General features: G+C 40.4%; 2 protein-coding genes across 2 annotated transcripts in view; both read left to right on the top strand.

Moving 5' to 3' along the window:
• LOC110515527 (uncharacterized) overlaps positions 1-15,880 on the top strand; it is a 34,587-nt gene extending 18,707 nt beyond the window's left edge. The window contains exons 5-6 of the mRNA XM_090194579.1: positions 1,416-1,452; positions 12,920-15,880. Of these exons, the coding sequence (XP_090050705.1) occupies positions 1,416-1,452; positions 12,920-13,668 (786 nt within the window). The 3' untranslated portion in view covers positions 13,669-15,880. The remainder of the gene's footprint in view (positions 1-1,415; positions 1,453-12,919) is intronic.
• Positions 7,767-9,232, top strand: LOC149978682 (uncharacterized). The gene is made up of 3 exons (XM_090194957.1): positions 7,767-8,313; positions 8,636-8,697; positions 8,862-9,232. Exons 1-3 carry the CDS (start codon positions 7,986-7,988, stop codon positions 9,069-9,071), a joined length of 600 nt encoding a protein of 199 aa, XP_090051083.1. The 5' UTR covers positions 7,767-7,985; the 3' UTR covers positions 9,072-9,232.
• Positions 15,881-17,645: the final 1,765 nt, after the last annotated feature.

Genomic DNA, 17,645 nt, shown 5'->3' with positions numbered 1-17,645 from the left:
AGGCCCATTATTATCTACATAGAGGCCCATTATTATCTACAGAGGCCCATTATTATCTACATAGAGGCCCATTATTATCTACAGAGGCCCATTATTATCTACAGAGGCCCATTATTATCTACATAGAGGCCCATTATTATCTACATAGAGGCCCATTATTATCTACATAGAGGCCCATTATTATCTACAGAGGCCCATTATTATCTACATAGAGGCCCATTATTATCTACAGAGGCCCATTATTATCTACAGAGGCCCATTATTATCTACATAGAGGCCCATTATTATCTACATAGAGACCCATTATTATCTACATAGAGGCCCATTATTATCTACATAGAGGCCCATTATTATCTACATAGAGGCCCATTATTATCTACATAGAGGCCCATTATTATCTACATAGAGGCCCATTATTATCTACAGAGGCCCATTATTATCTACATAGAGGCCCATTATTATCTACAGAGGCCCATTATTATCTACAGAGGCCCATTATTATCTACAGAGGCCCATTATTATCTACAGAGGCCCATTATTATCTACATAGAGGCCCATTATTATCTACATAGAGGCCCATTATTATCTACAGAGGCCCATTATTATCTACAGAGGCCCATTATTATCTACAGAGGCCCATTATTATCTACATAGAGGCCCATTATTATCTACATAGAGGCCCATTATTATCTACATAGAGGCCCATTATTATCTACATAGAGGCCCATTATTATCTACATAGAGGCCCATTATTATCTACATAGAGGCCCATTATTATCTACATAGAGGCCCATTATTATCTACATAGAGGCCCATTATTATCTACAGAGGCCCATTATCAGCAACCATCAGTCCTGTGTTCCGTTGTGTTAGCTAATCCAAGTTTATAATTTTAAAATGCGAATTGAACATTAGAAAACGCTTTTACAAGTATGTTAGCACAGCTGAAAACTGTTCTGATGAAAGAAGCAATAAAACTGGCCTCCTTTAGACTAGTTGAGTATCTGGAGCATCAGCATTTGTGGCTTTGATTGTCGATGTTATTTTAATGGACCAAAAAAATGATTTTCTTTCAAAAACAAGGACATTTCTAAGTGACCCCAAACTTTTCAACGGTAGTGTATATATAGAAATACATGTTTAAAATTTGCATCAATTGATTGGTGAAAAGAACAGGTGGCTAAGTCAAACAAGATTTTTATTAGTTGGGGACAGCCCCACTGGTAAAAGATACTAGTCCATCTTCATGTCAACTAACAGAACTCCGCTGGTTGTCCTGGTAACAGATACCAGTGGGAAGATCTATTATATTTGTTCAAACTAAACTACAGCACTTACTTTGATGAGTCAAATCTGATCCTTTCTTCTCTTCTCCTCCTCTCACAGTTCCACTCAGCCCCGTTGTTTTCCTGCAGTCCACCAGCAGCACAGACAACCTCTTCCTACCCAGCAGTAAGGTGCTACCGGGAGAGGCACGAAACGGGGACTCCGGGAGGGAGGAGGGGCTAGCGTTGTCCTGGTAACCATAAAGAGGGGACACAGACACATATCATTATGGATGCTGATGTCACTGTTGAAAAAGTGCTTTACAGAAGCCCAGACCAGACCCTGAGAGCAAGCTGTATGCTAGACCAGACCAAGCTGTACCATCTGGTGTTCTGATCTGGAGAGACTCTTCTCTACTTTGTCAGCATCAGGATGTTGTTGAGGCTCCCCAGAGGATCCACAATAGTCATGTCTGTCTCCTGTGTGAATGACAACATCAAAAAGATGGTAAACTTATCAACTTCTATTGCAATCACAGAGTCTTACAGGAGGAATGAATACATATCTAAAAGGGGACTAAATTAGCCACTTTAATTGTGTGTTTTTATATATTTGTGATCAGTGGTGTAAAGTACTTAAGTAAAAATACTTTAAAGTACTATTTAAGTAGCTTTCCGGGGAATCTGTACTTTACTATTTTTGACTAATTGTACTTTTACTTCACTACATACATAAAGAAAATGTACTTTTTACTCCATACATTTCCCTGACACCCAAAAGTACTCATTACATTTCGAAGGCTTAGCAGGACAGGAAAATGGTCCAATTCACTCACTAATCAAGAGAACATCCCTGGTAATCATTACTGGCTCTGATCTGGCGGACTCACTAAACACACGTTTCAATTGTAGATTGTCAGAGAGTTGGAGTGTGTCCCTGGCTATCCGTCAATAAAATAAAAACAAACAAGAAAATGGCACCATCTGGTTTGCTTAATATAAGGAATTTGAAATTATTTATATACTTTTGATACTTCAGTATATTTTAACTTTTACTCAAGTAGTATTTTACTGGGTGACTCACTTTTACTTGGCTACTTTTCCCACCACTGTGATGCAAATGTAAAAGGGCCGTTCCACAAAATGGGGGCATTTTGCGTCCACTTGATATTTTAAGTAGAAATGCACTGTATATGATATTTTAAAACCCGGCTATACTAGAATAAGTGCACTTTAATATAGACCACATAGAGAATTCAATAAATCCATTTTTGAAGTTCCAAAAATATATGTACCAATGGCAGATTGCCCCTTAATAAACAATTCCTACAGTACTGAACAACATATTCAAGTGTAGAACTTCAGTATAATGCCCCTTTAAAAACAACTGCATAGTTTGTGCCCGTTTTTAAGACAGTACTCACTGGTGGTAATCGGATCTTCAGTCTCATTTTTCACTCCCAAAACGTCTTCCTCTTTTATTGAGATATCCTCCTCTTTTACTCCAAAAGGGTCTTCCTCCTCTTTCAATTTTACGGCATCTTCCTCCTTTTTGATTCTGAAAGCTTCTACCTCTTTTTCCACTTTGACAACCTCGTTCCCATATTCCTCTTTCACTGTAATATCATCCTCTTGTTTCAATGTGATAGCCTCCATATTCATTCTTCAAGCTTCTTTGCCTCCTTTCACCAGTTTCTTTCTCCGTCTAGATTAGTGAGTTTATGCTCCGGGAGATTAGCCTAGTGCAGTATCAATGTAACACATTTGATAATTTAACAAGCAAATTACGTTTAAATGAACCAGTAGATATGTAAACAGAATTATGTTGAAAACACTAAGAGTAATATACACAAGATTGGTCTAAAGAGCTCCAATGTTTCGGTTTTAGGTTTGCTAGCAAAGCACAGCGTGGTTAAATCAGAAGCCTTTTGTCGCGGTTGAAGAAGCCTCCTGTCCCGTCCACTAGATTATACGTCACGCAAGAAGCATCACCTAAAAAATTCATATCGCCATCTGCTGACTGGAGTGGGTAACGCAGACTGGAAAATATGAATTACAACGTTCAGTCTGGCAAGCAATGTCATAAGAAGTCATTTAAAAATAACCAGATGTTATGTTCTTACTTCTTACAGCCAATACTTCCCTCCAGGATTGGCCTGCCTATTAGGCAGGATTAGGTATGTAATATAGACTCTTTTTTTTCTACTGTGTTATTGACTTGTTAATTGTTTACTCCATGTGTAACTCTGTGTTGTCTGTTCACACTGCTATGCTTTATCTTGGCCAGGTCGCAGTTGTAAATGAGAACTTGTTCTCAACTAGCCTACCTGGTTAAATAAAGGTGAAAAAAATAAATTTAAAAAAGGTGACAGATAGAATAGTGTGGCATACTCTGAGCTAAATTGACCAAGGCTCATCGCGAACAACACATAACACTTCCTATGGTGGCATATGGGCTATTTAGGCGAGTGTTGGTGTCTCCCATCTCCACAGAGGAACTCTATATCTCTGTCAGAGTGACCATCAGGTTCTTGGTAACCTCCCAGACCAAGGCCCTTCTCCCCTGATTGCGCAGTTTGGCCAGGCGGCCAGCTCTAGGAAGAGCCTTGGTGGTTCCAAACTTTTCCTTTTAAGAACGATGGTAGCCACTGTGTTCTTTGGGAACTTCAATGCGGCATATTTTTTGTTGTTGTCTCCCTTCCCCATATCTGTGCCGGCGCTCTACGGACAATTCCTTCCACTTCATGGCTTGGTTTTTGCTCTGACTTGCGCTGTAAACTGTGGGACCTTATATAGACAGGTGTGTGCATTTCCAAATCATGTCCAATCAACTGAATTTACCACAGGTGGACTCCAATCAAGTTGTAGAAACATCTCAAGGATGATCAATGGAAACAAGATGCACCTGAGCTCAATTTCGATTCTCATAGCAAAGGGTCTGAATACTTATGTAAATAAGTTATTTCTGTTTAAAAATACATATACATTTGTAATACTTTCTAAAGGCACTGTATGTATAAACATATATTTTCCTTTGTTTTCCACTAACCCTATCACCCCTTCCCTGATTGGAGGAAACTAATGCACAACAACTTTCAGGCTTCTATGTCCAGCTTATACATACTATGTACATTTTACAGACAATGTGTTATACAATAGTTATATTTAGTTTGTTTTTAATCCTATCCTTCAGTTACCCTAAACCTCTCCCATCTATCTCTGAAGACCAGCCAGTCCTATCCTTCAGTTACCCTAAACCTCTCCCATCTATCTCTGAAGACCAGCCAGTCCTATCCTTCAGTTACCCTAAACCTCTCCCATCTATCTCTGAAGACCATCCAGTCCTATCCTTCAGTTACCCTAAACCTCTCCCATCTATCTCTGAAGACCACCCAGTCCTATCCTTCAGTTACCCTAAACTTCTCCCATCTATCTCTGAAGACCATCCAGTCCTATCCTTCAGTTACCCTAAACCTCTCCCATCTATCTCTGAAGACCATCCAGTCTTATCCTTCAGTTACCCTAAACCTCTCCCATCTATCTCTGAAGACCATCCAGTCCTATCCTTCAGTTACCCTAAACCTCTCCCATCTATCTCTGAAGACAAGCCAGTCCTATCATTCAGTTACCCTAAACCTCTCCCATCGATCTCTGAAGACCATCCAGTCCTATCCTTCAGTTACCCTAAACCTCTCCCATCTATCTCTGAAGACCATCCAGTCCTATCCTTCAGTTACCCTAAACTTCTCCCATCTATCTCTGAAGACCATCCAGTCCTATCCTTCAGTTACCCTAAACCTCTCCCATCTATCTCTGAAGACCATCCAGTCCTATCCTTCAGTTACCCTAAACCTCTCCCATCTATCTCTGAAGACCATCCAGTCATATCCTTCAGTTACCCTAAACCTCTCCCATCTATCTCTGAAGACCATCCAGTCCTATCCTTCAGTTACCCTAAACCTCTCCCATCTATCTCTGAAGACTATCCAGTCCTATCCTTCAGTTACCCTAAACCTCTCCCATCTATCTCTGAAGACCATCCAGTCCTATCCTTCAGTTACCCTAAACCTCTCCCATCTATATCTGAAGACCATCCAGTCCTATCCTTCAGTTACCCTAAACCTCTCCCATCTATCTCTGAAGACCATCCAGTCCTATCCTTCAGTTACCCTAAACCTCTCCCATCTATCTCTGAATACCATCCAGTCCTATCCTTCAGTTACCCTAAACCTCTCCCATCTATCTCTGAAGACCATCCAGTCCTATCCTTCAGTTACCCTAAACCTCTCCCATCTATCTCTGAAGACCACCCCATTTGATTTCTATTTGCCATATATTTTTAACTGTGCTGTTTCACAAAAGTTCTTGACCTTTATATTCTCATAGTTGCTGCAGATAGTAAATTAAAAATAAACATGTTTGCTAAAAGTATTATTATATTATTGATCAATTGACTATGATTTTTCAAATCCCCCAGTAGTGCTGTCTGCAGAGTTAGCTCCAGGTAAATGTTGCCATTCCTTCACCTGCGACCAAAAACAAGCTACATATGGACAGTACCAAAACAAATTATCTAAAATGATCAAATTATTCTGTCTCTTCGTAGCTAAATCTGCAGAGGTTCATAATTTTCTTTAACTAATTTTGGTCTTTAATTATTTTTATTTTTTTTCACCAAGGTATTATTTAACAAGGTAGGCAAGTTGAGAACAAGTTCTCATTTACAATTGCGACCTGTCCAAGATAAAGCAAAGCAGTTCCACACATACAACAACACAGAGTTACACATGGAGTAAAACAAACATACAGTCAATAATACAGTAGAAGAATAAGTCTATATACAATGTGAGCAAATGAGGTGAGGTAAGGGAGGTAAAGGCAAAAAAGGCCATTGTGGCGAAGTAAATACAATATAGCAAGTAAACCATTGGAATGGTAGATTTGCAGTGGAATAATGTGCAAAGTAGAAATATAAATAATGGGGGTTTAATTATTATTTTTTTTTTTATCAATTAGTAACCAGAATGTTCTGTCTTTTCTGGTGGATTAAACTGAAATTGCAACCAACTTCCTATGGCTTGTATTGTAGTACAGCCCGACAGGATGCTTTCATTGTGCATCTGTAAAACTGTGTGAGGGTTTTAGGTGACAAGCCTGATGTTGAAGAGGCTCTGTTGCACCTTCTTCACCACAGTGTGTTCTTGGGGTCCTTTCATTGTGCATCTGTAAAACTGTGTGAGGGTTTTAGGTGCCTCCTGATGTTGAAGAGGCTCTGTTGCACCTTCTTCACCACAGTGTGTTCTTGGGGTCCTTTAATGCTGCAGAAGTGTTTTGGTACCCTTCCCAAGATTTGTGCCTCAACATAATCCTGTCTCGAAGTTCTACGGACAATTCCTTCGACCTCATGGCTTGGTTTTTGCTCTGACAGTCTCATAGCAAGGGGTCTGAATAATTACTGTTATGTAAATAAGGTATTTCTGTTTTTTATCTTTTAATAAATTAGCTACATTTTCTGAAAACCTGTTTTTGCTTTCTCAGAATTGGGCATTGTGTAGATTGCTGATAGAGAATCAGTTTGGAATATGTAATTTTTTAAAAATCCATTTTAAAATAAGGCTGTAACTTAACAAAATGTGGAGAAAGTCAAGGGGTCTGAATACTTTACAAATGCACTGTACAAACATCACATTGAATATTCACCTCACGTTTGAAAAGCTCCATGAGGAAGAAAGGCTTCCTAGATTATCTTTTAGATGTTCTGTCTTCAGGATGTTCTGGGTTGATGGCTGTTTGAGAGGGAGGGGCAGTTGAGTGAGCTGGGGCCTTTTATTGCCCTGCCTCTGGGAGCCTGACAGCTTGTGACATGATGAGAGAGTGGAAGAGGGTCTACCTGTAAGATATTCAGGCAGGCAAATTTAACAATGACTTGCAGGCAGTTGGTTTAGAATAACTGATGACCAAAAATGAATACAGATTATACCACCACCCAAAAGGGCACTTCAGAGACTGGAAGGGCAAAGGGGCCTGTGCTCTACAAAGGTAGAGCCCTCTCTGTCCACGTCCTATCTGTCCTTAAACAAAGTGGGCACTGCTTCATGTGGCAACATCAACACTCACCTAAATAGCCCATATGCCACTGGGTGAGAGACGTTTTCACTATTTTTGGGCAGCATAATGTGAGGTGTTATTATGTGTTCTTACCGATGAACCTTGGTCAATTTAGCTCGGAATATGCCACCATTGTCAATCTGTCACATAATCCTAGCTAATGAGCAGGCCAAACCTGGAGGAAAGTATTGGCTGTAAGAAGTAAGAGAAAAAATAACATCTGGTTGTTTTTAAATTATTTCTTATGACATTGCTTGCCAGAATAAACGTTGTAATAGAGATTTTTCTCCAGTCTGTGTTACCCAGTCCAGCCAGCAGATGGCGATGTGAGTCTTTCAGGTGATGCTTTTTGCGTGACGTCTAATCTTAGTGGACGGAACTGGAGGTGTTTTCAACAGCGACAACACAGACTTCTGATTCAACCAACGTGGTGGTTTACTAGCGAACATTAAACCGAAACATTGAAGCGTTTAAGACAAATCTTGTGTATATTACTCTTGGTGTTTTAAACAGAATTCTGTTGGCCTATCTACTAGTTCATTGAAACGTAGATTGCTTGTTAAATTAGCAAATGTGTTAAATTGATACTGCACTAGGCTAATCGCCCGGAACATGAGCTCACTAAACTCAACGGAGAAAGAAGCCCTGGTGAACGGAGAGGAAGAAGCTTTCAGAATGAAAAGGGAGGAAGAGGATGCTTTCACATTGAAAGAAGAAGAGGATGATATTACAGTGAAAGAGGAAGATGGGAAAGAGGTTGTCAGAGTGGAAGAGGAGGAAGTAGAAGCTTTCAGAATCAAAAAGGATGAAGATGCCATAACATTGAAAGAAGAGGAGGAACCTTTTGGAGTAAAAGAGGAAGAGGAGGCTATCTCAATCAAAGAGGAAGAACACATTTTGGGAGTGAAAGCGGAGGAGATTGAAGATCCGATTAACACCAGTGAGTACTGTCTTAAAAACGGGCACAAACTATGCAGTTGTTGAACTAATGTGGGGTTTTAAAGGGGCATTCTACTGAAGTTATACACTTGAATATGTTGTTCAGTACTGTAGGAATTGTTAAGGGGCATATATCGAAGGGATGCAAAAGGAATCCATTTTGTGAAACGACCCTTTAACATTTACATCACAAACAATATTTTATGAAATCGTGACAAAAGTGGTACATTTTGGTGCTTTTAGACATATTCATGCCTCTTGTAAGATCATATAATTCAAAAGGTCATAAGTTTACCATCTGTTTGATGTTCTCATTCACACAGGAGAGAGACATGACTATCGTGGATCCTCTGGGGAGCCTCAACAACATCCTGATGCTGACGAGGTAGAGAAGAGTCTCTCCAGATCTGAACACCAGATGGTACAGCTTGGTCTGGTCTAGCATACAGCTTGCTCAATCGGGGTCTGGGTTTCTGTAAAGCACTTCATGACAACAGTGGCATCAGCATCCATAATGATATGTGTATGTGTCTCCTCTATGGTTACCAGGACAACGCTAGCCCTTACACCCTCCCGGAGTCCATGTGTCGTGCCTCTCCTGGTAGCACCTTACTGCTGGGTAGGAAGAGGTTGTCTGTGCTGCTGGTGGACTGCAGGAAAACAACGGGGCTGAGTGGAACTGTGAGAGGAGGAGAAGAGATGAAAGGATCAGATTTGACTCATCATAGTAAGTTTTGTAGTTTGAACAAATACAATTGATCTGCCCACTGGTATCTGTTACCAGGACAACCAGCGGAGCTCTGTTAGTTGACAGGAAGATAGACTGGTGGATATGGATGTTATGAATATCATAACACTGAAAAAGGATTCTGCCAATGAAAAGAGAGAAACCAATAGACCATATAAAACCTTGATGAAAGGTAGCTTTAGAGAGAAACCAATAGACCATATAAAACCTTGATGAAAGTTAGCTTTAGAGAGAAACCAATAGACCATATAAAACCTTGATGAAAGTTCGCTTTAGAGAGAAAGTTTCAAGATAATCCAATGAAAGGTTCATGTTTTACAAAAAACTTTCCTAAAAACATTATAGATGTTACATTGCCTGTCCCAGTCAACCCCCCTATCTTTACTAGACTGTAGGACAGGCAAACAAAACTCCAGACACTTCAATGTGGTCTGTATTGCTTCATTAACATCTGATCTACAAATCTTGTTAAAAATGGCAAATATTTGTTTTTAAACAAGCACCATAAGCCTTTTCTTAAAGCTGAAAATGGATTGAATGAAAAGCATATCAGTTCTGTTATACTCACAGACATTATTTTAACAATTTTGGAAACTTTAGAGTGTTTTCTATCCAAATCGACTAATTATATCCATATCCTATCTTCTGGGCCTGAGTAGCAGGCAGTTTAATTTGGGCACGCTTTTCATCCAAAATTCCGAATGCTGCCCCCTACCCTAGTGAAGTTAATATGTAACTACCCCCTACCCTAGTGAAGTTAATATGTAACTACCCCCTACCCTAGTGAAGTTAATATGTAACTACCCCCTACCCTAGTGAAGTTAATATGTAACTGACCCCTAACCTAGTGAAGTTAATATGTAACTACCCCCTACCCTAGTGAAGTTAAAATGTAACTACCCCCTACCCTAGTGAAGTTAATATGTAACTACCCCCTACCCTAGTGAAGTTAATATGTAACTACCCCCTACCCTAGTGAAGTTAATATGTAACTGACCCCTACCCTAGTGAAGTTAATATGTAACTACCCCTACCCTAGTGAAGTTAATATGTAACTACCCCCTACCCTAGTGAAGTTAATATGTAACTGACGGAAGTGTGCTGCTAACAGTTTAGTTTCCTCCACTGTCCCCACACTGGACTCAAACTAGTGATCCTCTGCTTCTCAACACACGTGACCATCCTCCTTGATAATTAACTATATTCAGAGTGCTAGAGCCACAACACTCACTACAGCACAATAAGGGGTCTGTGTATTTAACAGATGCTGAGATCAGAAACAAATCAGGTGTATTTGGTACAAATCAGGTGTATTAGTTCTGCCATGGCCAGCGAAGAGCCCGGATCTCAATCCCATTGAGCACGTCTGGGACCTGTTGGATCGGAAGGTGAGGGCTTGAGGGCAGAAATGTCCGGGAAATGTCCCCCCCCCCCCCCCCCCCTTTGTTCAGGGACACATTATTCAATTTCTGTAAGTCACATGTCTGTGGAACTTGTTCAGTTTGTCTCAGTTGTTGAATCTTGTTATGTTCATACAAATATTTACACATGTTAAGTTTGCTGAAAATAAACGCAGTTGACAGTGAGAGGACGTCAACCTAAACTCGGCAAAAAAAAGAACGAGGGGGATTTACATTTTTATTTTATTTTAGAATAATGCTGAAACGTAACAACATTTGGAAAAGTTTAAGGGGTTTGAATACTTCATGTGTGTGTGTGTGTGTGTGTGTGTGTGTGTGTGTGTGTGTGTGTGTGTGTGTGTGTGTTGAACCAAGAGCTTAACCTTGAATGAAAAACAGAGCTCTTATAAATGCTTAGTCAGGGCTGGTTCCACCCCTCCCATGCTGATCGGGGGGCATCACAGGCAGTCCTGGGTTCATGCTGTGGTGTTGTTTTAACCCCCCAACCCGGCCCAGATGCCAGGATGACTTGGAACAATGAGGGATTTTGTTCTACTCCTCTAGGCTATCTCGGTTACTACCCCCCCCCCCCCCCCACACACACACACACACACATCTTGTCTATGTAATACCAGCTTTAGGTTTTTATCAGTAAGTAATGAATCAATTGTCAGCTGAAGCTCCAGAGGCCCAACTCAGTCCCATAGACACAGATGAGAGAGTACCCATCAAAGCTATTCGATGGCTAAACAGTATTAATACAATCTTGTAATTTCTCTGTGTCCACCCTATCGACAACAGGGAAATGTTACTGGTGTTCTTTGTGTCTGTCTCCAATGTAACAAAAATATGAAAATGGACATTCCTGCAGTCAGCCAGTTGCGCGCTCCCTCTGAGACATCTGTGGCATTGTTGTGTGACAAAACTGCACATTTTAGAGTGGCCTTTTATTTTCCCTGGCACAAGGTGCACCTGTGTAATAATCAAGCTGTTCAATCAGCTTCTTGATATGCCGCACCTGTCAGGTGGATGAATTATCTTGGCAGAAAATATGTGTTAACTAACAGGGATGTAAAAAATTCTGCAATCTTTTTTTCCAGCTCATTAAACATCCAACACTTTACATGTTGCGTTTATAATTTGTTTATTGCAGTTACTATCAGTTTTAGGAACGTCTTTCCAAATATTTCACCTTATTTTTTACTTTACACAAAATATGACATCAGCGATAGTCAAAATGTTGAAAATCTGTCAACGTCTAAATAAGAAATTGGGCCACTAAAACAGCAGGTGTTGAACCCTTTCAACAACGGGGAGATTTTACTGATGTGCTTTGTGTCTTCAACTTAAAATCAAGTTTTGGACTTCCACTTAATTACTTATTTACTTATTTTATGTTTAAGGAAGTGTGTACAGTCGTGGCCAAAAGTTTTGAGAATAACACGAATGTTAATTTTCACCAAATCTGCTGCCTCAGTTTGTATGATGGCAATTTGCATATACTCCAGAATGTTATGAAGAGTGTTCAGATGAAGTCCCTCTTTGAACTGATCCCCCCCCCCCCCCCCCCCATTTTCCCTTTCCGATTGTTTGGGGCATCCGGAAAAAAGCTTGTCCGGAGAAGACAAGGAGAGCGCAACCATCAGTCCTGTGTCATGCCAACAGTAAAGCATCCTGAAACCATTCATGTGTGGGGTTGCTTCTCAGCCAAGGGTGTGGGCTCACTCACAATGTTGCCTAAGAACACAGCCATGAATAAAGAATGGTGGCTTGGGTAACAAAACATCTATATTTTGGGTCCATGGCCAGGAAACTCCCCAGACCTTAATCCCATTGAGAACTTGTGGTCAATCATCAAGAGGCGGGTGGACAAACAAAAACCCACAAATTCTGACAAAATCCAAGCATTGATTATGCAAGAATGGGCTGCCGTCAGTCAGGATGTGGCCCAGAAGTTAATTGACAGCATGCCAGGGCAGATTGCAGAGGTCTTGAAAAAGAAGGGTCAACACTGCAAATATTGACACCTCATCAACTTCATGTCATTGTAAATAAAAACCTTTGACACGTATGAAATGCTTGTAATTATACTTCACTATTCCATAGTAACATCTGACTAAAATGTCTAAAGACACTGAAGCAGCAAACTTTGTGGAAATTAATATTTTTCATTCTCAAAACTTTTGACCACGACTGTAGGTCGCATTCTGTATCATACAGCTATGAAAGTTATATATTTAGAACTACCTGCTCGATGGAATCCAGTGACGTCTGTGTCTTGAGTGTCCTAGAACTGTTTAGTTTTTTGTGTTCTGACGAAAACAGAATGAATAAATAAGTAGTGTAAACATTATCAGTAATTACCAGGAAACTCTACAACATTTGTTTTAAAATCACACTAAGATTGTTAAAACTGGCCTTAGGTTATTGAGGGATCTGATTTGGATTTATCCTCGTAGCAAGGCCGTTTTATCATGTGGAGGTTTCATTTGGGTCTCTATTTAAAAAAACACTGTCTTTGGCAGGAGAAAAAACAGACTCAGAGGAACCAGAGCCAGGGACGTCCAAACCAGCAAGAAGACACCAGTGTTCCCACTGTGGAAAGGGTTGTAACCACTTAAGTGAGCTTAAACGACATGAGAGAATGCACACAGGGGAGAAGCCTTACCACTGCTCCCAGTGTGGAAAGATGTTTAACCGGAAAGGACACCTGAAAGCTCACGAGAACATTCACACAGGGGAGAAGCCTTACCACTGCTCCCAGTGTGGGAAGTGTTTCAACTGGGCAGGGGATTTGAAAAAACACGAAAGAATACATACAGGAGAGAGGCCTTACCACTGCTCCCACTGTGGAAAGTGTTTTACCCAGTTAGGGGCCCTGAAACCGCACGAGAGAATACACACAGGGGAGAAGCCTTACCACTGCTCCCAGTGTGGCAAGTTGTTCACCTGGTCAGGGGATCTGAAAAAACACGAAAGAATACACACAGGGGAGAAGCCTTACCGCTGCTCCCAGTGTGGCAAGTGTTTCAACGGGGCAGGGGATCTGAAAATACACAAAAGAATACATACAGGAGAGAGGCCTTACCACTGCTCCCACTGTGGCAAGTGTTTCAACGGGGCAGGGGATCTGAAAATACACGAAAGAATACATACAGGAGAGAGGCCTTACCCCTGCTCCCAGGGTGCCATGCTTTTGCCCATTTAGGAAGCCTGAAAGAACATGAGACAGAGGAGAATGCTTACAAAAGGTTAGATTTTGGGAAAAGATATTACTCATAACAATCACTTAAACGTCATTAGAGAATCCACACAGGAGAGAGAAATTACTTCTCTTAGCATGTATATTGATATTTCACATCTAATTTTTCTTACAATTCATCAGAGAACATACACAGTGCTCCCATTGTCTTATATTGTTGCCTCATAATGTGTTTCCCTGTTTTTACCAGATGAAATTGCTTCTTCCAATTATTGAGTAACATGTACCTGTTAAGAAACTGACTGTTAGAACTGTTAAGGCTCCATGGATTGATGAGGAATTTAAAAACTGTATGTTTGAAAGAGTTGTGGCAAAAGGAGTGGCTAATAAGTCTGGCTGCACATCTGGCCGGCTGTTTTATGTACTGCAAATTGAGAAATTATGTGACCAAACTCAACAAAAATAATAAACTTTAATATGAAGCCAAGATCAATGATATAAAGAATGATGGAAAAAAACATAATGAAAGAAAAGCAGTGCAAGTATTGAATGTTGTAAAGTTAGTGTGGGAGAGGTGGAACAATTGGTATCGATCAATAATGACAAACCTCCTGGCATTGACAACTTAGATGGAAAGCTACTGAGGACAGTAGCTGACTCTATAGCCACTCCTATCTGTCATATTTTTAATAAGAGCCAAGAGGAAAGTCTTTGTTCTCAGGCCTGGAGGGAAGCCAAATTAATCCACTACCCAAGAGTGGTAAAGTGGCCTTTACTGGTTTTAACAGCAGACCTATAAGCTTGCTGCCAGCTCTTAGCAAACTGTTGGGGAAAAAATGGTTTGAACAAATACAATGCTATATTTCTGTAAACAAATGAACAACATACTTTCAGCATGCTTACAGAGAACGGCACTCAACATGTACTGCACTGACACAAATGACTGATGATTGGTTGAGAGAAATTGATAACAAGAAGATTGTGGGAGCTCTATTGTTAGATTTCAGTGCAGCCTTTGATATTATTGACCATAACCTGTTGTTTAAGAATGTTTGTGCTATGGCTTTTCAACCTCAGCTCTGAATCCACATTATGGCAATCTATCTACTAGAACTCAGAGGGTTTTTAATGGAAGCTTCTCTAATGTCAAACATATGAAGTGTGATGTACCGCAGGGCAGCTCTCTAGGCCCTCTACTCTTTTCTATTTTTACCAATGGCCTGCCACTGGCATTAAACAAAGTATGTGTGTCCATGTATGCTGATGATTCAACTATATAAGCACCAGCAACCACAGCTAATGAAGTCACTGAAACCCTTAACAAAGAGTTGCAGTCTGTTTTGGAATGTGTGGCCAGTAATAAACTGGTCCTGAACATCTTTAAAACTAAGAGCATTGTATTTGGTACAAATCATTCCTCAAGTTCTAGACCTCAGCTGAATCTGGTAATGAATTGTGTGTCTGTTGAACAAGTTGAGGAGACTAAATTACTTGGCATTACCTTAGATTGTAAACTGTCATGGTCAAAACATATAGATTCAATGGTTGTAAAGATGGGGAGAGGTCTAGCCATAATAAAGAGATGCTCTGCTTTTTTGACACTACTCTCCACAAAGCAAGTTCTGCAGGCTCTAGTTTAGTCTAATCTTGATTATTGTCCAGTCGTGTGGTCCAGTGCTGCAAGGAAAGACAGAGTAAAGCTGCAGCTGGCCCAGAACAGAGCGGCTGTCACGCCCTGGCCATAGAGAAGCTTTTATTCTCTATTTTGGTTAGGCCAGGGTGTGACTCGGGTGGGAATTCAAGTTTCTTTATTTCTATGTTTTCTATTTCTTTGTTTTTGGCCAAGTGTGGTTCCCAATCGGAGGCAGCTGTCTATCGTTGTCTCTAATTGTGAATCATACTTAGGCAGCCTTTTTCCACCTGTGTTTTTTGGGTAGTTGTTTTCTGTATAGTTGATTTGTCTTACAGAACTGTTCATTCTTCTCTTTGTTATTTTGTTCTAATGTTTTTTGATTAAATAAAATTCATGAACACTTACCACGCTGCGCTTTGGTCCATGCCTTCCAACGAGAGACGTGACAATTATGTGTCATGTTTTGTGTTGACCGCAGGAGGGGTAGCTGCTGCTTTTGCAACAGCTAATGGGGATCCTAGTAAAATACCAAATACCAAACTCTGTTGTTCTCTCTGAGCTCAGAAATAAAGAATCTTGGTTTGACTTGGACTCCAGCAGATCCTTATATTATAATATCCACTACAACTCACCCACAGATTGCTGTTTCATGATTGTCTCAATGAAGAGTTCCTCATTCCACTTTCCTGTGGGCTTTTACAAGCCTCCCACTGGTTGAATAAACGTTGTTTCCACGTCAAATTAAAAAACATCCTTAACATTGATGAACCTTCACTATCTTCATCCCTAAACTAGCAACATTAACTATTGTCTATTGTTATTCTCAATGACATTCCTGGCCTTATGAAATCCTAGCTAAATACAATGTTCCCACCCGTTTTCATGTCTTTGGTTATTCGATTACATTTCTCATTAAGATGAATATTGTTTTAATTCCGCATGGGTCACGCATTGCTTTGGTCATGTGTTGCCTTATGGGTCAAAGAATATAGCAATTGTGCTCTCTTCTCAATCACTTACAGTTTCTTTGGAAAGTAATCAGACCCCTTGACTTGTAGGTTTAGGTCATCAGTAAAGGGGACATCTTAAATATTACAATGACCCTTTCAAAGACAGACATCCCCCAGACCTCCCCCTATAACTATTTTTTAAAGGGTAAAATGATGTGTTTTCTATAGCATTAAGGTCAGGGCGTGGTGATGCCCACTCCAATACCTTGACTTTGTTGTCCTTAAGCCATTTTGCCACAACTTTGGAAGTATGCTTGGGGTCATTGTCCATTTGGAAGACCCATTTGCGACCAAGCTTTAACTTCCTGACTGATGTTGCTTCAATATATCCACGTAATTTTCCTACCTCATGATGCCATCTATTTTGTGAAGTGCAACCAGTCCCTCCTGCAGCAAAGCACCCCACAACACGATGCTGTCACCCCCGTGCTTCACGGTTGGCATGGTGTTCTCCGGCTTGCAAGCCCCCCCCCCCTTTTTCCTCCAAACATTACAATGGACAAACAGTTCTGTTTTTGTTTCATCAGAATAGAGGACATTTCTACAAAAAGTACAATCTTTGTCCGCAAACCTTAGTCTGCTTTTTTTATGGGGGTTTTGGAGCAGTGGCTTCTTCCTTACTGAACGGCCTTTCAGGTTATGTTGATATAGGACTCGTTTTACTGTGGCTATAGATACTTTTGTACCTGTTTCCTCCAGCATCTTCACAAGGTCCTTTGCTGTTGTTCTGGGATTGATTTGCACTTTTCGCACCAAAGCACTTTCATCTCTAGGCGACAGAACGCGTCTCTTTCCTTAGGGGTATGACGGCTGCGTGGTCCCATGGTGTGTATACTTGCATACTATTATTTCTACAGATAAACGTGGTACCTTCAGGCGTTTGGAAATTGCTCCCAAGGATGAACCAGACTTGTGGAGGTCTACATTATTTTATCTGAGGTCTTGGCTGATTTCTTTGGATTTTTCCAATGATGTCAAGCAAAGATGCATTGAGTTTGAAGGTAGGCCTTGAAATACATCCACGGGTACAACTCCAATTGACTCAAATTATGTAAATTAGAATAATCAGAAGCTTCTAAAGCCATGACAATTTTTCTGGAACTTTCCAAGCTGTTTATTAAAGGCACAGTCAACTTAGTGTATGTAAACTTCTGACCCACTGGAATGGTGATACAGTGAATTATAAGTGAAATAATCTGTCCAAACAATTGTTGGAAAAATTACTTGTGTCATGCACAAAGTAGAAGTCCTAACCGACTTGCCAAAACTATAGTTTGGTAACCTCTCTTGGGCAGGGGGCAGTATTTTCACCTCTGGTTGAAAAGCGTGCCCAAATTAAA

Source organism: Oncorhynchus mykiss, chromosome 13 (genome assembly GCF_057628025.1).
Source record: "Oncorhynchus mykiss isolate SJ-2025 chromosome 13, ASM5762802v1, whole genome shotgun sequence".
In the NCBI taxonomy this organism is placed as follows: Eukaryota; Metazoa; Chordata; class Actinopteri; order Salmoniformes; family Salmonidae; genus Oncorhynchus; species Oncorhynchus mykiss.
The sequence above is the reverse complement of the archived record's forward strand: the minus strand, read 5'-3'. Positions and strand labels throughout refer to the sequence as shown.

Excerpts from the sequence above, each read along its gene's own strand:
- LOC149978682 (XM_090194957.1), top strand. The coding sequence starts at position 7,986 with ATGAGCTCACTAAACTCAACGGAGAAAGAAGCCCTGGTGAACGGAGAG. Across the intron at positions 8,314-8,635 it reads TGAAGATCCGATTAACACCA|GAGAGAGACATGACTATCGT; the intron begins GTGAGTACTGTC and ends TCATTCACACAG. Across the intron at positions 8,698-8,861 it reads AACATCCTGATGCTGACGAG|GACAACGCTAGCCCTTACAC; the intron begins GTAGAGAAGAGT and ends TATGGTTACCAG.